Source organism: Benincasa hispida, chromosome 1 (genome assembly GCF_009727055.1).
Source record: "Benincasa hispida cultivar B227 chromosome 1, ASM972705v1, whole genome shotgun sequence".
NCBI lineage: Eukaryota > Viridiplantae > Streptophyta > Magnoliopsida > Cucurbitales > Cucurbitaceae > Benincasa > Benincasa hispida.
The window spans coordinates 70,269,121-70,291,728 of record NC_052349.1 but is presented as its reverse complement, the minus strand read 5'-3'; the positions used below and the strand labels follow the sequence as shown (position 1 = coordinate 70,291,728).

General features: G+C 31.6%; 1 protein-coding gene and 1 long non-coding RNA gene across 2 annotated transcripts; one reads left to right on the top strand and one right to left on the bottom strand.

Moving 5' to 3' along the window:
- Positions 1–14,971: 14,971 nt before the first annotated feature.
- Positions 14,972–15,769, bottom strand: LOC120087657. Its single transcript, XM_039044504.1, has 3 exons — positions 15,573–15,769; positions 15,354–15,493; positions 14,972–15,249 (listed from the first exon to the last, which is right to left on the bottom strand). Exons 1-3 carry the CDS (start codon positions 15,732–15,734, stop codon positions 15,117–15,119), a joined length of 435 nt encoding a protein of 144 aa, XP_038900432.1. The 5' UTR covers positions 15,735–15,769; the 3' UTR covers positions 14,972–15,116.
- LOC120087665 lies at positions 15,429–15,856 on the top strand. Its single transcript, XR_005484642.1, has 2 exons — positions 15,429–15,513; positions 15,638–15,856. It is a non-coding gene; the product is annotated as an uncharacterized LOC120087665 (long non-coding RNA).
- Positions 15,857–22,608: the final 6,752 nt, after the last annotated feature.

Below are 22,608 nucleotides of genomic sequence, written 5' to 3'. Positions count from 1 at the left end.
TGAGAGTAGATCAGGTTCGAGTAAATAGTCTAAATGATCTATAGTATATGAATAAGGTTGGGTGTCTTATTCTGATAATACTATCAGATGCGGCCCACTCTGTAGTTGTTACAAGGAGTTGTAAAGTGCTATAGACGAAGTGAGCTTGATTCGTACATGTAGTGACATGAGAAGTGTGGGCGTCCTGTGCAATGAGTTTGCGCAAGATCAGACCAAGAAATAGGTCACTCTTACTTTATAATGTTGTTTCTTGTTTCAGACTGACTATTTCAAAACGATGACCTAGGTAACTTGACCTTAATTCTGAGATAACTATGAACTCCTGTTTATTCGGGATTATCCTTAGATTTTCATAGATGAGGGTTGGCTCAAAATTGCTAGCTCAATAAGTCTCCCATTTCAAGAGTAAGACCGGGTAGATAGCTAGGGACATAGGGTGCAAGATGGAATTCATTCCTACTCGCTTTTAGGGATAGTAGAGAGGTTATTCCCTTAAGTGCTAACTCTGGATCTAGAATAAGAGGTCCCACCCTCTCATTGGCCCGAGAAGGACTCAGTTTGATGATCAGATCCCAATTCAATTGTTCATTAAAGGATCAGTGGGACTTAAGGAACAAGAGATAATCTTGGGGGGTAAAACAGCCATTTGACCTAGTTGTTATTACGAACAACCTGTGAAGGGTTAACTTACTAATCATAGTTATATCAAGTGGATACAATATACCTCCAGTGAGGGGAGTGCAACGGGCTTTAGTGGAGTATTTAGTCAATAATGTCTTGCTTTAGTGAAGGAGTATTTGACTGTCCCTCGATAGCACTTATTTTGACTCACTATAGTATCATTGCAAAAATAATGAATTTTGGGTACATTATTACTTTGCTAAAATATGATTGGGTTTAAAAGCAATTCACTTATAAAATTTGTTTATATTTTCAAAATGACAAGTTGTTTAGTACAACTATTGGCTTCTGATAAACTTACTGGGGATAACTATGCTACGCGGAAATCAAACTTAAATACAATATTGGTGATAGATGACCTGAGGTTCATTTTAACATAGGGATGTTGTAAGCCCCGTACTCCATACATAAGTGAGTAACAGGCGTGTTAAGTAAAGTTCTGAAAGGAGGTAAAGAAAGTAGGAAGATGTAGGAAGAAAATTCTAAGTGTTAGAAATACTTAGTCATGGGTGAGTTTTAGATAGTATAACAAGTGAAAATTTAGCTAAGATAGAAGCCAAGTGTAGTCATGCGTTGATGGAGAAGTGTGAACGCATGAGGTTATGTGTGTAGCAACCAAGGCTTGTAGAGGCTAAGTGTTGAAGACAAAGATAAACTATGCGTTGGTACTAAGGATGAACGCATAAGTTGAAAGGCATGATGTGTTGATAAGGCTTGCGGCAGCCAAGGGGCTTGCAAGGTTATTTGGGCATTAATTGACCATCATTAATAAAGAGTTGTAGATGTTAATTCAATAAATGTTATTATTTGTGTTGTTTGTCTATTTTTTCTTAATAACCCTAAATCCAATAAACTAACATCCAAGGTTGCCTTATGTTATAAAACATGCAATTCGTAATCACGGAAACATATTCTATTTATCAATAAAAGTAATATTGAAGGATTTATTCAATAAAAGTGTTATTAAGATTGAAATTGCATTATGTTATAAAATCCAATAAACGAATCCATGGCTATAGTATTCTATAACTTTCTGTAGAGACATAAAAGATGATCAAGATATATTATATAGCTAAAAAGGCCTATAAGTATATGGATGAGATTAGGTACCTCGTCCTGGGGACACTATGGATGCAGCCTACTTTGTATACTAATACAAATGACGTGATCCCGAAATCATTCATATGGAGACATGCGAGTATGGGCATCCTGTGCAAAAGAGTTTTGCATAAGACCAGACCACAAAATAGTCACTTTTTCTTTATAACAATTGTTTACGGTTAAAACATGGTTTTCTTAGCAGCAGGTTTCTTCTTCCCTTTTCTCTTTTTCTTCATTTGGATACTTTTATTTTTAGAAGAGGAAGGGAAAACTTCTTTTTGTCTGAAGGGTGATGATCCCTTCAAAAAAAATTTTTGTGAAATTGTTGGGAATGTCCTAGAACTCGCAGTTCATGTTAAACATTCTATTTTATTAATAATAATGACTTGTTGATTTTGTATCTTATTATAAAAATCCAATAAATGCATCCTTGGCTATAGTCTGAATTTTGTAACTTTATGTAGTGATATAAACAGGATCAAATTGACAGTATATAGCCTAAATGGTCTAATAAGTATATGGATGAATTTAGGTATCTCATCTTGGTAACACTATTAGATGCAGCCCAATTTGTAGTTGTTACAAGAAGTTGTAAGGTACTACAAACGATGTGACGCACAAATCATTCATGTTGAGACATGAGAGTGGGGGTATCCTATGCAATGAGTTTGTATATAGACTGGACCACGAAAATAGTCACTTTTTTTTATAACGAACGTATACTGTTAAAATTGACTATTTCATTTATTATATAACCTAGGTTAACTCGATCTTAATCATGAGCTAACTATGAACTTCTATTTGTTCGAGATTATCCTTTAATCTGTAAACGGTGAGAGTAGTCCAACAGCACTGCTCAATAAGCTTACCATTTTGGGGATAAGACTGGATGAATAGCTGGGGACATAGCCTTGCAAGATGGAATTCACTCCTACCCTATTTAGGGTTAGTAGATATGTTGTTCTCTTAAGTACTGACTTCAGGTCTTGAACAAACGAGGCCTCGCCTTCTCATGATAGAGAATGGATTTTATTCATAGAGATTATGAATCAGAATTGTTCATTAAAGGATCAGTGGGAACTTAAGGAACAAGATGTAGTCACAAGGGTAAAACGATATTTTTGACCTAGCTATGATTACGAACAACCTATGAAGGATCGACTTACTGATTATGATAAGTGGACATAATATATCTACAGTGAGGGGAGTTTAATTATGGGCTATAGTGGAGTGCACATTAGTTAACGAATAGGGGTTAAATCAAACTAATGAGTTTAGCTAATTAATCTCGAATCATTAGAGCTCATGATCTGTAGGTCCGCGAGGTCCTCCTACTAGCTCGTAAATGGATAAGCTTTAGGGTAGCTTAAGAAATTAATTTGAAACGTTCAAATTAAACGGAACAAGAGAATATATATTTAAATATGATTTAATATATGAAGATGATTATTGTGCAAAATCTAATTTAATATTTGATATTAAATTAATTAATATTTTAAATTAATTTGTGAAATTAATTTAAGAAAATTATTTTTTTATTAAAATGGTTTTAAAATCATTTTTTGTTTTAAAAGAAAATTGAAAATCGATTTTGCATGGTTGCACAAAATGGAGATTCAATTTTTTCCATTACCTTCATCTTTATGCTCACACAAAGGCCATTATCCCCTCTACATTGATTCTCCATGCATGAGCTGCAAGCCATGCACTCCATTTCTTTGCATGTTCATCTACTATATATAAAGAAGATTGGAGTCATTTGAGGCGGGTGAATGCAGAATTTTTTAGAGAAAATTTTCTGTGAAGAGACTATCTTCTTCTTATCGGTTGCTGTGAGCTCTTCTTGGTTCCTCATATCTTCAAGTTGTTCTTAATCCCACAACTCTGCCTAAAGCTCCAAGAGAATAGTAGGGAAGGCTTTAAGGTGGTTCACGGTGATATCAAGTGAAGACTGCTGCTGTACACACGTTTTCTTGGAGAGTTCATCAAAGGTATGATCTGAAAACCCACTTTTTAGAAGAGCATGCTTTAGTTTTTGCCAAAATTAGTGAATTTGAATGCTTATAGATACTTCCACTGCATGTTTTTAGAAACAATATTTGCTTCACTTTCTTTTAATTTCATCATCGATTGGTAAGTTTGAAGTTCGTTTAATAGAGTAATCAGGTTGTAATTAATCTTATTCATTATAGCATTAGTTCAGAAGGTCAAAAAGCTCTTTGAAAGAGACTCCAAGATCATACTAACTCGACTAGTCTCATCTATGATAGCGTCATGAGCTTCTGCAATGTTAAAATGGACCAACATGTCTAGGACATGCTCACTAACATTGGTCCCATATTTCATGCGTGAGTTATAAATATATTTTATAGCCTCATGTCGTACTGAAAATGATGGTTGCCCGAACATCTCTTGCAACGATGCCTTGATTTCACGGGCAGTGGGCATGGCTTCATGTTTCTTATTGAGCACATCAAACATGCTCACCAATATTTAGGCTCTCGCCTTCTCATTAGCCCTTACCCATCTATCATAAACTTCCCGAACATTTCGGTTAGTATTTGAATTGGGAAGAGGAGGACATTCCTCCGCTAAAACAAACCTTAGGTCATCAACCACTAGAATTGTGTTTATGTTCGATTTCTAGTTAGAGTAATCTTCTCCATTTAATTTATCAAAAGCAATAAGTTGTATAATTGAGTTCGATATTGCTGGAAAAATAAATAAATTCTATTAAACTTATATATTTAATTCAATTTTAGCAAAAGTAATAAAGTACCTATATTTCTTTATTTTTTTTACAACAATACTTTAGTGAGTTAGAATAGATGCTACCGAGGGGCAATCAAATATTCCTTTACTGAAGCAATAAATCTTGACCAAATACTATATCCAAAATAACTCTATAGTAGTTTGGTTACCGTTTTGGGTCAAGAACTTTTACTAACATTTAGTAACTCTTGTAAGTGTGACCCGCCATTATCAGATCTTTATAGAATGGTATGAACATGTTCCCTAATTGGAAGACAATGTTCAAATAAAAGCCAATTCATTTCTGAAGTTTGGGTTATTTCGAGTCCTATGTTACAACCCTCCGAAGGGATCGCCGCGGTTAACGACTAACTAGTGCCGCCTAAAAACGACAATAGGCATAACATAGAAGTCTCACGGTTCAAACTAATGGAGGAGACCGTATGATATGTTGACACATTTTCTTCACGCACTTACTATGAACTACTTCCCCCATTCATCTTGTTATTGACCCATGTAAACACTTTTCGAATGAAACAGACGTGGTAAAAGCGACATGAAGCCGAGCATGAATCTCACGGTGTGAACTTTTGGGGACAGGAGAGCTAAAAATGATATATCATATATATTGTTAATCTCCCACTGAAGTGTTCTACGTGTTTAGGTATTATATTACTTAGGTATATTCTGGCTAATTTTAAACAACCTAAGTCTGTATGATTTATCCAAGTATAACGTTTATATTTGGATTTAAACGTACGATGTCTAAGTGTTAAACCAATTTTAAACCCCACATCGTTCATGCAAGCTCATCATTTCGGTCATAATCCCCAGGTAGCAGGTGTTACATAAACCGTCAACTTAAATACCTCTAGCCTTAGACAGAATTAGGAACCGATTGAGTTTGTAACCGAATTTTATAAGATAACGACCTATTTTAACTATTAAAACAAGTTGTTAACCTAAGTTTGTATGTTTTTTTATCTTTGTTATGGATTTTAATGTCTAATCCAAATTTAAAACAACTTATAAAACAATGAACATGTTATCCATCCATAACATACATCAAAGGCATTCAAAATTAACATAACACTTATATTAATTTTTAGAAATCCTAAACATGCATACTATATATTATAACTAACTTATAACATAATATTATGCATGTAACATGATTTCCTATGGTGAGATTTTAAATCCAAATGGCATATTATATGCACAAATGTGTTTAATTCAAATATAATATACATCACATGCATAAAATAATTAAACAATACCAATATAGTTCAACTTTGGCATCCTAATCAAGCAAAACAACTAAAAATACAAAAGAAAACTAAAAATAGCTTTAAAAGAGGTCTTGACTGCTCGACCCGACCCGAACCACTCGAATCGACCTCCAAATGCTCCAATTGAGGCTAAACTGGACCAGATATTGCTGAACCAAATCGGATGAAGACTGAACCGGTCAAACCGGATATCCTCCTGCCCAAACTGGCTCACGAACGTGTGCCTTTCTGGGTTGGGATGAACAGTGTGGCGACGTTCCATTCTAGTGTTACAACGCCTCGGGCTGATCATGAACAGCGTTGTAATGCTCTCCTCGCAGGGTCGCGACGCTGCAAGGCAGAAGCTTGATTCCAAATTTCTGCAACTCAAACATGCTTGCTTTGATCTTCAATTACATCCTAATTTCAACTCCAATGACTCCAATAAAATTACAGACACTAGAGCACAATATATAAGCTCATCAATCAATAGCCAATTACAAATTAAACTTCAAAAATGAAGAGAAAACTAATGCCAAAATTGAATTTCAACCACATGAGTCACCATTTCATACAATCATAGAAATTCACTCACCAAACTCAAATTAACGATAATTGAGTGCTTAAATCATGCTCTGATACCAATTGATAGAAACTAACATGTAGCAGAAGAAATTAGAATCTATAAGTATTACAATTACACTTAATTTGAGTTTATAAAGCATACTTAAACAGATTTGCAGAAAATAGGGTTTCATGCTAGAATACCTTTGATAAACAACTGAAATTCTTCTCTTCCTCTATAAATTTGATCTCTAAAACACCAATGGACAACCACAAGGATTTTCTCTACTATCCTCTAACTTGGAATGCGAGGTGGAATCTCATAATTGAGGTCAATTATTTGAGAGAAAATAAGGGTTGGGAGAGAATTTCTAGAAAATCAATTTCAGCTTGCATCCTCCCCCAAATCTGATCAAATCAGATGTATTTCAGCAAATTAATCATGCAAGCATTTTATTCTCAGCTTAATGACAACTTAAGAAGCTGATTACGAGTGGGCTAGGTGTTTCAAATGGGTGAAACCACCCCAATTAGAAAGGAAAAAGTTGGATAATTCCACTCAAAGTTGAATTTTCCATTTAAAATTCAATTTTGAATTTAATTCTTATTTCCACTAAAAATAAAAAATTAAAATTAAAACTGAATTTTGATTTTAAAAAATTGAAATATATTTTATTTAAATAATTAATTAAACAATTCTAATTAATTTTTAAATAATAATTTAATATCAAATATTAAATTAATCAAACACATAATTTAAACATGAATCCTATTTATGTAAATCAATATTTAAATATTCTAGTCTATCTGATTTCGTTTAATTTAAACAAAATTAAACGTTTTAATTATATCGAATATAATTAAACAAATCCTAAATTGAATTTGAACACTTCAAATTTAAAACCCTAATTCCGAATTTGAACATTTCAAATCTGCTCAATTTATTATTCCAAGATATATTTTACAAGCTAGTAGAGGGACCTAATGGACCTACAGATCATGAGCTCCAACGATTTGTAATTAATTGGTTAAACTTTTTAAACCTAATTAATCACCATTTGTTGACTACCGAGACACACCACTATAGCTCGATAGTTGTACTCTCCTCACTGTAGATATATTTTTGTCCACTTTAACCATGATTAGTAAGTGGATCCTTCACAGGTTGTTCGTATTCACAGCTAGGTCTACCGTTTTACCCTGTAAATACATCTTGCTCCTTAAGCTCCCACTAAACCTTTATTGACCAATTGGTTTATAGTTCAACTAATAAACCATGTCCCTCTAGATTATGAGAGGGTGTGACCCCATTGTTCAAGACCAGAAATCAGTACTTAAGAGAACAACCTATCTGCTAACCCTAAACTGGGTAGGAGTGAATTCCATCTTGCAAAACTATGTCCCCGGCTATCTATCCAGTCTTATTCCTAAAATGGGAGGCTTATTGAGTAGTGTTGTTAAACTACTCTCGCCTATGCAGATTAAAGGATAATCCCAAATAAACAGGGGTTCATAGTTAGCTCAGGATTAAGATCGAGTTAACTTAGGTCATTGAATTTTGAAATAGTCAGTTTTAACGGTAAACGGTCGTTATAAAGAAAAGCTATTTCGAGGTCCGATCTTATGCAAACTCATTGTATAGGATGCTTCTACTTACATGTCTCTACATGAATGATTTTGGGATCACATAATTTGTATCAGTATATAAAATGGGTCGCATCTAATAGTGTCACCAGGATGAGGTACCCAATCTCATTCATATACTTATAGACCATTTTGTCTATATACTAAAACTTGATCCTCTTTTATGTCACCACATAAAGTTAAAGTATTTATATTATAGCCATGGATTCATTTATTAGATTTTTATAACAGAATGCAATATCAACAATAATTTATTTAATAAAATACTTAATAAAACTTTTATTGATGAATAGAATATGTTAACAATATTTACAAACTGCGAGTTTAGGACATTCTCAACAGTATTTACATGATAAAAGACTCAATTTTAAAAAATTGAACTCCATGCAAGTGGTTTTTCACAGAAAATTCTGGAACTTCCTCTTCTTTTCTATTTCAATTAAGCTCAATTGAGAGTTTCCACCACTCAATCTAAGGCTAAGAATAGTAGATAAGTTCCTCTTGGTGGTCTACTAGAGATTTGGAGATCAAATTCGTGAAGTTCAGCAAGGATCAAGAAGGAATCTTCAAAGGTATACATTCTAGAAACCCTCTTTTGTGAAAAAAAAAAAAAAAAAAAAAAAAAAAAAAAAAAAAAAAAAAAAAAAAAAAAAACTGTTTTTAGCATGCTTTGAACTCAAATTAAGTGTAATTAGAGTGCTTAATGATTTTGTTAGCTTCTACATTTTGCTTCTTTACTCTATCACTCTCCTTGGTCCGAGAGGGGTTTCTGTTTATTGGTTAGACCATAAACAGGTTGTTCATTAGAGGAGTACTTGTACTTAAGGAGTCAGAGGTAATCCAAGGGTAAAACAGTAATTTGACTCAATTTGAGTTATGAACACTCGCAAAGGACTAACTTGCTGTTACTGGTCTATATCTGTGAACATAGAAATATATCTGTAGTGAGAAGAGTGCAGTTGTGGATCTTTAGTGAAGTGTACCCACAGTTAACGAATATTGATTGACTTGGTTAATGAGTTCAGCCAATTAATCTCATATCGTTGGAGCTTCTGATCTACAAGTTCATTAGGTCCCCTTTGTTAGCTCATTAGAAGATATTTAAGAGGGATGATTCGAATTGTTCGAATTAATTTGAGGAAACCATATATTAATGTGGTTAATATATAATTGATTATGGATATGATCTAACTAATTCAAATTAAATTGGAAAGTAATAATTGAAATAAAGACCTCCCTATGGCCCCTTGGGAGACACTAACACAGACACTAACAATACATAACACACAAGTTTTATTGTGTAGAATTTTCCCTAAGCCACGAAGAGAAACCTCTCTACTCTCTAAAAATCTTTTCTTCTCTCCCTTTCCCAATAGTTGGATACCACATATCACTTTATTGGAATCCTAGAGAATAACGAGGTTACTTTCGTGATAGTGTTCAAAATTGTTCATGAAATCGTTTGTGATCAAGATCGTTGGAGGAGCCGTTCATTGGAACTTAAAGAGGATTGTTCGTGAAGCTTGGGAATCTACAAAGGTAAGAATGGGTTTAATCTTTTTCCCTAAAGCATCACATATATTCTGTTTTAGTATATTGAATTTGTTTATATAAAAATCGAATTGCGGGATGCTAGGCGTTCTCACACACAAATGCTTCCATTACGGGATTTGATCCCTTCAATATATATATTTAAACCTAGGTTTTTCTTCCTCTTCTTATTCATGTTGCCGCCTCCTTCAACTTTACACTCAACCTAGGTATCCCTCTCAATCTCATTTCTCACAATCTCTCTCTCATAATCTCTCTCACTCACACAGTCACACTCGGTCTTTCAAGCTCTCACTTTCAATATTTCACACCCACGACTATCTCCCTCTCAATCTCTCAAAATTTGCAATTTGCATACGTTTCTCACAAATCGTTAACTCATCCCGTCACATTTTCAAGTGTTCGAGTTTCATCTTTTGATTTCAAGAGTTCACTACTCACAAGCCACAAACCTTTAATGTTCCATTCTTTCATCCATTCATGCTTCGCCAATTGTTGTTCTTCATTCTTCGATGTTTCATTCTCCATCGTCGGATCTCGTTCACCAAAAGCCATAAATTGCACCAGCACCACCTGGCTGTTGCAAATCGATCTCCCTCAGTGCATTATCTTCTTATCAACCGCAAATCACTCTAACCCGATGACCCAACCCGAAAATATATAGGTTAGGTTAGGTTGGGTTTACCTCTAGTGCAAAATTGATAGGGTTTGGTATTTGACCAACCCGTATTTTCAGGTTGATCCAAAAAACTCTCTAGCTTAGCCCAACCCAACCCGTGTACCCTAACTCTAGAGATAAAATGGTCATTTGACCCAAGTATAGTTACAAGAAACTTATGAAGGGTCTGACTGGTATATCCATGGACACATAAATATAACTATAGTGCGAAGAATGCAGTTGTGGGTCTTTAATAGAGTGACCTGTAATTAATGAATGTTGATTAATTTAATTAAAGAGTTTAATTAATTAATCTCGTATCATTGGAGCTTCTAATCTGTAGCTTCATAAAGTCCCCTTGTTAGCTCACTAAGAGTAAAACAACAATCAACTAAATTTGGATTAATTTGAATTTTTCAAATTAAATAAGAAAATTAATTATATAAAATACAATTAATATAATGTATATGGATACAATATAACATAAAGTTAATTTTGAATAAGATTCAAAATTATACTTTATAGTATGTGAGAGATAAATATTTGAATAAGATTCAAATATTAATTATATGAATAAAATTCATATTAAAACTATAGGTTATGATTAATATGAATGAGACTCATATTAAAACTATAGGTTATGTGAGAGGATGTTAAATATGATTCAAATTAAATTAAATTTATGATATCTAATTAATTGGTATTTATTTATTTATTTGTATATTAAATTTTTATTTAATATATAAATTACTTAAATTTAAAATAATAATTCCAATTGGGAGTTATTGTGAATTGGTGAATGGGATTTTTAACTCCCTTTCCAACCAACTCACTCTCACATGAAAGAAAATGGGAAGATTTGTTTTTTATTCATATTTTCCAATGCATAGATCATAGATAAACAAAGAGAAGAGTTCTTTCTGTGTATTTGATCTTCTTCCCCAAGCCTCTCGCACACAAATCTCTCCCTACCAAATTAAGGAGCCCACATATCCTTGATTTTTATCTTGAGAATAGCAAGGAAACCAAGTGGTGGTGTCCTCTATTTGTGTCTTGTTTGATTATGAGAGGTGTTTTCCAGTTCCAGGGAGATCTTGCATTCGTACGGTTCCATTTCGAGGAGATGAATTACGAGAAGAAAAATTTTCAAGGATTAGTTCTTCTCATCCTTTTCTCCTTAGAAGCATGTTGTAATTTATAAATGTTTATCCTGTTCTCCTATAATTTCTCTATTTCTTTTGATTTTTTCAAATTGAATTATATTGGCACATGCATTTACACTTGGAATTTCATTCCTTCATCATCGATATTTACACATTTACAATATACAACTAAATGTCGTCTTACTTTATAGATTTGATGATTAAAAATGGTAAATTATAATCTAATTAAGTCGCAATCAAAGTTTAGTAACTAATTATTACAATTTCTGTCGATTTGTATAAGATTTCTTAAAATTTGTATTGCCATTGGTATTTTAATAAAATTGAGACCTCGATATTTTGAACATTGTGTGTAACCAAAAAACGTAGCGAGAAAATTTTGTGCCTCACTGATAAGTCTTGAAAATAGCTATATTTTCTATGTTAATTCCATCAATTCTATGTTATTTGTTTGATTAAAATGTCCATTTTGTAGGTAAAATCCAATCCCGACACTTTTGGAGTCATTACGAGAAGTTTGGAGCTAAATGGAGTCAAATTAGCCAAAAAAATCAACTAAGAAGAAGAAGCAATGCCACATTACCATTCCATCCTCAAATGAACCAAATCTGCATGCCTCAAGCAACACTCGGAGCGTCGCAATGCTCCCAACAAAACTAAGTCCAAAGCTTGCCTAACACTGGAAGACAGTAGGTACAAAAACAGGGCAGCATCGCAATGCTATACCCAATGTTGCAACGCTCTGGAAGTTGATGAAAAAAAATAAAATATGTGCACGCCTTTGCGCAACCGAACGTTGGAGCCAGTGTCGAGTTAGGGTCGCAACACCTGTGACCCACATCAGATATATGCTTCGATTTTCCAGATTTCACAAGAGAGAGATTTTCATTCTTTGATAAAGAGGGAAATTTTAGTTCAAAAATTAAAGAGAAAACCACGAAATTACTTTTGTCTTGAGAGATTTCTTGTAAATTCACAAGTTTTTTTGTGAATTTCTTCATGTATTTCATCAATTCTTCAATGGATTCCTTCAAGACTTCTCCAATTTATGACTATGTAAATAAATTTCTTGGGAAATCTTTAGTCGAAGTTTAGTTTCTTAAGATTTTTTGTGTATTTTCTTGAATTTTCTGCATTCTTGAATGTTCTTGTGTTGAATTTGAATAGAAATTAATGGAAAATAATTGACGCCTTGATTCTATTAATTTTTTGTATGCAAATCTTGCTTGACACTGATGCATATCTTGCTTGACACTGATGCATAATAGTAAGATAGGTTGCAAAAATTAAGACTTCTTGTTTTAATTAAGACTTTCTTTCCGAAATTAATTCCTGAACTTCTTAGTTTAGAGCATTCAAATAATCGTTCTTGAAATTTACTCTAATGGGTTTCTTGAAAGTCATAATCATGAGAACCCTTGTTTCTAAGGCAATCTAAGAAAAGAACATAAATTTGTTGAATTGAAGTGTTTTTTACTTAGATTAGGGCTAATTGATAGGGTACATGTTAATTAGCTAATTGGATCTTTAGGGTTTTTACCCTATTGGATTATGGAATGTTGAATTTTCATGTAATTGTTCAAGATCAATAGAATTAACCTAGTTAATAAAGATTTCCCTAAAATCTCTCTATCAATTTTTTACTTAAAAAAAAAAAAAAAAAGGGAGAAGTTTTTGTTACAATTGCTTTTACTTTGATTGTACTTAGTTTTCTTTAAAATAAACAAACCTCCCATTTGTTACATTTCGAAATTCAATAATCAAAATCTTGCTAATTAATAGAGGTTCCTTGTGGATCGACCTCTTACTTCCGCTATAACTACGTGTTAGTTTTAGTTGTTATTTGAGCATTATAAATTTCATTTGTATTAGGTTAAATTGAATCAAGGACATCAATTTTATCTCGAACAAATTGGTGTCGTTGCCAGGATCCATGCAATTGGCTTATTAGAATTTTGAATTCCTTTAAAAAAAATAAAAAATAAAATAAAATTGTTACAATTTCTTTTACTTTGATTGTACTTATTTTTCTTTAAAACAAACAAACCCCGCATTTATTACATTTTGGAATTCAATAATCAAAATCTTGCCAATTAATAGAGGTTCCTTGTGGATCGACCTCTTCCTTCTACTATAACTACGTGTTAGTTTTAGTTGTTGTTTGAGCATTATAAATTTCATTTGTCTTGAGTTAAATTGAATTAACGACATCGATTTTATCCCGAACAAATTGGCGCCGTTGCCAAGATCCGTGCAATTGGCTTACTAGAATTTTGAATTCCGTTAAAAAATAATAAAAATAATAAATAAATAAAAATTTTGTTACAATTGCTTTTACTTTGATTATACTTAGTTTTCTTTAAAACAAACAAACCCCCCATTTGTTATATTTTGGGATTCAATAATCAAAATCTTGCCAATTAATAGAGGTTCCTTCTGGATTGGCCTCTTACTTCTGCTATAACTAGTGTTAGTTTTAATTGTTATTTTAGCATTATAAATTTCATTTGTCTTGAGATAAATTGAATTAACAACACTGATTTTATCCCAAACACTCACATAAATAAAAGGGATAGAACTATAAGTATGATAAAGATATTAAAGATGTTAAATTGTAAATTGAGTCACTAAACTTTTAAGTTTATACCTAATATAAGTATGTAAATTTGTAATTTTGTGTCTAATAAGTCTTTTATGTATTCCAAAGTTTTAAAGATTAATAATTACTTTGATATAAAATAGTATTTTTTTTTTTTTTTTTAATGTCTAACAACTAACTTCCAATTTTTGTGTTTGATGGATCCATGAATTTTTAAAAGTGTAAAATGTAAAACGTGTGTCCATAATTTATTAGACATAAAATTAAACCAAGAACTTATTGGAAACACATATTTAAAAGGTTAAGAATTTATTAGACATTTTTTAAGTTAAAAAATTTATAGGATGAAAAATTGAAAGTTCAGAGGACATTTTTTAACTTCAAGAACTAAATCGACACAAACCTTAAATCTCTTATTTTTTAACCTATAAAAAATAAAAATATACTGACGGAAAAATACAACATTTGATGCAAAAGATTATTGCTCACAATGTTAGGGTATATTTGACAAGTAACTAACATATAAACATACTTGATACATAAAACAACAATTACCATTTCTATATGCAGTACAGATACGGATATAGATACGAGATATGGATACAATAGGATATAGCAATATGTCAATTTCTAAAAGATTAGGATACAGATTAGGGATGATGTCTATTTTAGCCTTAATGCTTTAATTTATAATGTATCACATTAGGGATGATGTCTATTTTAGCCCTAATGTGATGACCATCTCTATTGCAATGTTTATTTTTCTCACGCAATACTCATGGGAAAAACACAGCAAAATATAAGAAAAATATTAAGAAATGAATATGGTCATCACGTGGCCATCTATATTGTGATCTTCATTTTTCTCACGATAGAGATGGTCACTATGCAACTCTCACTTCTCAATATTTTCTTCTCACATTTTGTTGTATATTCATGGAGATTACCATCGCATTAGGGATACAATAGACATCATTCCTTATACGTTGCATTATTTAAATTATATATATATATATATAAACTCCAGTGATTTACATGGTTACTACTTACCACAAAAGGGATTAACCGCAATTTCCCATTTTCTCTTTCACTCAACCTGTAGGCTGCAAACTTCCATTTTAGAGGTAAACGCATTTCTACAAACTGTAACCATTCGCTCGAATTCGAAGCTCTCCTCTTCCACTTCCCGCACCGCCATTAATGGCTTCTAATCGCTTCTCCCAATTTTGCTGCAGTAGAAGACGATCCATCTCCGATTCCCTATCTGATCTGAAACTCCGCCGAAAAACAGAACAAGAAATCAAAACCAACAAGAGAAAGCTGTTACAATACAATACCTCGAGAATGAATCCAGATCTGATTTTAATTTCTACCTTCGACGACGAGACTTTTCACAAGGTAATTTCTCGATCTCTTGTTCAATACGAGGCTTTTCGTCATCATATCCTTCGCAAATAATCTCTCCATCCTCATCTCTGTAGCAAATCACACCATTAGAACGATCCTCGAAAACCTGCCAAAATCAACTACACTGTAAGGCACGATGATCTGATCAAACAAATCTATACACACACGCACAATCACAAACTTACCAGGTTGTTCTTCACAGAAGATGTAATTTGGAGTGTGAGAGTTCTGTTGACTGAAACTTTTGCAGGTTTGAACAGCATAAAAGTCTTGCTTAGAGGTTTAGTTTGAAGAGATGTAATAGATTTTCGGGGAAGAAGAGGAGATCTGCAATTTGTGGCTGCCATTCGCTTCGAGCTTTAAAAATATGTTTTACGTAAAATCAAACCTTCTTTCAATAGATTTTAAAGAAGAAAGCATTGAAATGTTGCAGATTATAAAATTTTATAGGTCCCAATCAATTTGCTTATCTTCAGCCCTTTCATTAATTTATTGTCAACTTGGCCATTGAATCTTTTCTATACTCATGCGGGTAACTCAATTTTATTGGACATTCAATCAAATCCATAACCTAACATTGTCTGAAACAAAAAAATGATATATTATCTACTTTTTTACTCAAATTTTTCATTTGGCTTTTACCTTTTATGTGAGTATAATTTAACTGGCATAAATTTAGACCATCAAATTTGAACATCGCATCTCCCAATCTTTTATTTATTTATCTATTTTGAAGCAATCCCATTTCACAGTAAAAAATAATAATGATAAAGACGATAGATTTTGAAATTCATTGTCCAGATGTTGCTTCAAATTATAAACTTCATCAAATTATTGGGGGATGGCCAACTACTTTTAACTTTTAAGTCAATCTTTTTTTTTTATCGTCTTTTATCATTTGGCAGTGGTTCATTTCAGTGTATGTCCACGTCACATCTGCACCGCTTCTACGTGCTCTTAGGCGAATTCCTTTCTTTTTCTATATTATTAGAGTTTGTTGTCTACTCGAAATAAACAATGATAAAGTAAAGTGCTCGAAAACAAGGAAAAAGTAGGGGAAGTAATGTGAAAAGATAATGAGACAAAAGTGGGATTCAAAATCGTTTCAACCTTCAGTCACCTATCTACACTCACATCTTTCTTTTTCAAGCGAGACGGGGTAAGTTGTATGTGATTAAATTGCGCTCGTAATCTACCCTAACTGTCATTTAGTTTTGACTGTCACTTAGTATTATGAATCAAATTCAACGCCTTTTCAATTCTCTTTCATAATTACTTTTAGAAGACTAAGCAATTAAACACAAATTTCTATGACTAATTTGAAACCTATATAAATTAGTATGCAATTCTAGTGATTCTATAGGTATTACCCTTTTTCTAGGGGTCAAATGAAATCCTATGTCTAGGCTTTTCTTCCATACTGCTTTTATGACAATCGTATATTATCTTAACTCTTCCAATATTAGACTCATCATTGTATTGTAACCTAGGTGATCAAGGTAGTTTAATAATAATAAATAAAATCTATAAAGCAAATGAATTATTAAGACCCCATTTGGTAACCATTTCGTTTTTTGTTTTTGAAAATTAGGTCTATTTTTCCTCCTCATTTCTTACAATGATTTACATCTTTCTTAAGTATAATTACTGAATTATTAGCCAAATTCCAAAAACAGAAACGAGTTTTTAAAAGCTTTTTTTTTTTTAGTTTTGGAAATTTTATTTGTTTTTTTAAACCATTAGTAATAAGTAGATAACAAATGAAGAAATTTTGAGGTGAAAGTAGAGTTTAGGCTCAATTTTTAAATATAAAAAATCAAAAATGAAATGGTTACCAAGACGGGACCTAAATGTTAAGTAAAACTAAATGGACATAAGTAGAGTTTTTCTTCATCTCTTGGGTATCTACCTTCCACATATTTGAATCCAAAAAAAGGTTTAATCCATACTAGAAAATAAAGAACACAAGGTAGATAGATAGATAAAAGAATATATATTAATTTGAACTTGAAAAAGTACAAAAGGTGTTTCAAAATAGATAAAGGTTAAATAATAGGTAGATGACATCGAAAAATTCTAGGACAGGAAAAGTACAATGAAGATGAAAAACAAGTAACAACACTCTATAGTTTCCTCCTTAATCTAGCCAGACTCAACCTCTTTAAAGGTGAATATCACCCTTGTACTTGTTCTTTTAAATCAGGTGTCCAAAACTAAAGAAAGGATTGAAGTAGCAGTTCTTCAAGGAATCTCCAGCAACACATGGAATTTTTTAGAGCTTATCCCAGGAAGTGAATATATTTATTTACATGAGGTCAAGTTGTACTAGCAACTCGGGCAAATTCTAGATGCAAAATTGACTCTTCTCACCTACTATACATTCTATCATCTAATATTAATAGGGTGCAACTGCGACCCTAACGGATTGTTGCAAATCACATAAAAAATATAAGAATGAGTAATTTGACTATTATTATTACACTTATTGTGCTTTATTTCACTAATCATGACTAAGAACACATGCTTGATTTGTTTTTATATAAAATCACTCATAGTGTCATATGATGACATTAAACACACATTTTTCCCTTAATAACTTAAGCTTTTAAGGTTAAATAACTTAATCATCCATTTAGACAACATTGGAAGACAAAGAGTGGGAGAAGTCCCCATTAGTTAAACGAGGATAGAAACGAAAATATTCTCTCTTCTTTACTCTCTATTACCTGTTCCAATGATAAGTCTCATTTATGGGACTTGTTTAACTCTAAAAACCTAAGTTATTGGATTATTTTGGTATATTTTTTTCTTAAATTAGGACAAAATCTTGTGAAATTGGAATATTTTCATGTGAGATTATTAAATATCATTGATCCTTGAATTTTTTTTTTTTTTTTTTTTTTAGTTCTTTTCTTATAATTTTCATGTTTTATGAAAGATATTTGGCGAAATTTCTAGAATTGCAATTCTTATAAAATTGCAATATGAGATAGCTAAACAAATTTTTAGGAAGGGAAAAATATCATATTTCAGCAGCTTTGGAGAGAATTTCTTCAGTAAATGCAGCTTGTTTCTCAATAATTTTATGCCTAAAAAAGATCGTGAAGAAATCCTAGCATGAAGAGTATACATGAAGTCAAGGATTCAAGACATCTTTTGCACATCAATTGTTGCATTTTTTTGTCCAGCCATTTCACTATTTTTCTCCAAATTTTAATTAGTGCAATTTCGCAGTATCTCTTTGTAATATTCTTGAGTTCTGCTACTTTTGTATTCGATGAAATTCAAATATGTAAATACTCTAAATGAGGTGAATAAGTCCTTTCATGTACAAAATATAACTTTGCTCTCTAGCATAGTTTGCTTTTATCAATTTTATTTTCAATATTAGTCTAAATTAGTCATCTAGTATATCAAAGTTGAGTTTAACACCCAAAATGTTAAATAAAACTTGATTTACATAAAAGCAATCTAGAAAAGGGCTTAGACATAAAATCTATATCTTTTTACCTTAAACATAGGCAAAATCTTTTGGAACTGCAGTTGTGCTTTTATTTATCTAAATTCTCATAAATCATAGGCATATAGATTTAATGATTTAGACTCCTAATAGATATACTTCATAGAAAGTCGAATATATGTCTTGACACTATTTCATACTTAATTTGAATATGTGTCTTGATATCATTTTAGATTTAATACTAACTTAAGTTTTAGAGTGTCCGTGATCTAGTATCAGACCGCTGCAAGATTCTTTCTTAAATAACTCTAACACGGATTAGGAAACACCTTTGACTCTCAATCAGCCGTTAGAGTTTTGTCCAGAATCATGCATCAAAATACACCATGGTTTTATCAACATAGTTGTTTTAAAATTTTCATCCAAAATTCGATCTCTCCCTCCCCACTTATATTACAAATGATTGAAACAAAGTCTTTAGTTTTTCTTCTTACACAACTAACTCATTTGCACTTCCCCAAATTAAAATTAATAGTGAATGTACACCTAATATATGCCAAACATCTCTTTAAGGGGACGTTGACTCACGATAAAAGTAGAGAGTTGAATTGAATTAAGTTGGTAATTATTATATGGAGAGTTAGATTATTTGTATTTGTTGTGCAAAGTTGAGTTGAGCTGAGTTTAAAAATCTGTGTTTGGGTACTGAGTTGAGTTGAGTTGGGGTATCTCATGCAGTTTTTGTAAATGAGATTGGTTTTTTCTTTTGTTTTGTTTTTCTTTTTATTTTTCTTTTTATTTTTACTTTTTTTTTCTTTGCTATTGTCGATTAATTTTGAACTATATATACACCTATTTTCTCAACCCTTTTATGACATAAACTAGAAAGACTATTTTTTTTTCCAATTTGTAAACATAACATATTCTTTTCATTGTATTAATCTTTTCAAAGACTAACTCTAATTCTCTTCAATCCGTAAAACATACCACCAAAATACATGTCATATTGCAACTCAATTACTTATGAATTGGTATATTGTATATGTATATGGAATCTTGCTAACTTAACATTATTATAAAAAAAAATTAATGAGTTGTGCACATAAACGTTGAATAATTGGATAGCTTAATAGTTTATGTTTATATAATATGGATCGTATATGTTGAACTAAAATTGTACATAGAATAATTACCTTTCATTTCATATTATGGTGAGAATGTGATAGTGTAGTACAATAATATTCTTCTGAACATCACAAAAATTAGATCAAACGACCGAAAATGTGGTCGTTCCAGAAAATAAATTGACAAAATATACATTTTTGGGTTGAAATATTTAGTAGTCGGTCTAGTGGGTCCGAGCAAGTAGGCGTGTGTAGTACCATGGTCGTTTCTCTTCCGATACAGTGAGGAAGAAGTTCGTCTTTTGTATGTCTGTGCCAATTATATCAATTAGGTTGCGTCTATCATCCTTAGCCAGTTCTTCAATACCAAATATGGTCTGAGCTACCTCCTTCCGACGCCCAAATTCCAATTCATATTTCTCGGTTTTCCAAGCAACGAGTCTGCCCATGTGCGTTGACTACATATTAGCGGTTGATTGCATGATGTCGATCATTTCATTCTAGAATGTCACTACTCCCTCTAGATGGCTCTGCCAATATGCTTGCTCTGCCTATGGAGATATCTGGTACACCTGCTCTCCTCGTAGATATATCTCATTAACAGTGCGTTGACTGCATAATAGCTCTTGAACAGTCTCCATCTTACTAGGACAATGGGGGAAGTATGTCGATCTTGAAATGATGAATTTTATTACATACAATTAATGAACTTAATTTTAGTTACAAAATGACAAGTCTTGACAACTGAGTACATCACTCGTGTCCTACTATCTCGAGTCAAGTATACATTATGATCATCCCACAAATGAAGCCTATTACAATGCAATAGTTGTACTACATTGTCCTACGCGTTGTTTATTAATTGGTTTGTTAGGGATAACCATAACTGGTCCAGCATGCATTATACAATAAAACCTCTACGCATGCTCTACTCCATCAAATGTTTCATACGACTTGTGTAATGCATCTTTGTACTCATTGACTTGACTATGATATTCGTGCTATGATAGGTACATCCCTGAGTTACGACCATTGAATACCTCATAGAATTTATGTTTGTTCATCTACCTATATTTTCAAAATAGGAGTAGTCAATACCAGTGATAAGCGTTGAGGTGAAGGGTCTTTTGGGAGTTAGGATTCAGTAGTTCTAATGGTTATGGTTTAAGGGTTTTCATGCAATCATTTACTATTTATATGTATCCTAAATTATACAACTAGATATTCTAGTTGACAAATTATAAGTATGTTTATGTAAAATTGAAACAAGTCTAGATAAATATTATAATAGGGGGGATCATTAGATTTTTCTAAGATATATTACAATAATTGAGAATATATTAGCCTACAATTTAAGCATACTCTAAAATTTCAATAAATGGTTAAATTGTGTAACTAATAAAATAAATATCATCTAAAAGTGTCACACATAAAGAGTTTGAAAAAAGATTATATTAAAAAAAGACAAAGAGTTTATGTAATTAATAAAATAAATATCATCTAAAAATGTCATATATGATTAATATCATCTAAAAATGTCATACATAAAAGAGTTTGAAAAAAATTATATTAAAAAAAGACAATACTTTCATATTATAAAACAAATTAGTCAATGTGATTTTAGTTAAAATTTGAGGATTAAAATTTTGAAAAAAGGTTATAGAGTGAAAAAGGGAAAATATATATATGAAAATTCATATCTAGCTAAAACAAATTCTAAAAGGATGATTATTTTCATCTCATACTTAAGCTTTAATCTACGAGGTGGTGATATATTAGAAAATAATTTTAAGAGTTTTTATTTTATTCATATACTTATGATGTTCAAAAGATAATAACTTTCGTTCATGTGCTACTCTTATGCTTATGATGTTGAAAATTTACTAACTTTCATTCCTATGCTATTGCTTATTCCTATGCGTATACTTTATTGTCATGGAATTTATATTGTATTAAAAAATATTACATGAAACTTTCGTTCAAAATTAGTCTTGATTACAATATTTTTATAATATTAAACATAACTTTCATTCTAAGACATTAGAATATTTTTATAACGATTCATTACATTGGAAAAGTTTTAAAAAAAATATAGAGGGAATATTTTCTTTTTTATTTTCTGTATTTACAGTACAACTACTTTTAAAAAAAAAAATAAATTTTATGTATTTATAGTTATTCTTTATATAAATAAATAAAAATAGATGTTTTTTTTATCCTATTCCCATTTATAATTTTCTTTTTAATTTTACAAAAAAAAGTGTAAGACAAAATAAAATGAAATAAAAATTGAACCAATTTAAATTTATAGGTAGAATTCTAAATTGAAATTTATAAATTGAAACATAAAACGAACGTCAAATTATTTACAACAAATCAAAGTCCACAAAGGAAAAAAGTCTCCAACAATATCAATATACAAGTGAAAAAATACAAAACCACATTGCATTACAACTATTCACCAAATCAAGCAACAAACATGGAAGAAATATTTCTCCGAAGGTAAAACTTACGAACCTCAAACTAGTTACGAAATGTATGTTCGATTAGTTTGGGCCCTAGATGAAAGAAAAATAAGTATGATTAGACCAAAGGGTAGGTCAATACGACTAAAGTAAAAATAAAATATACTAGAAC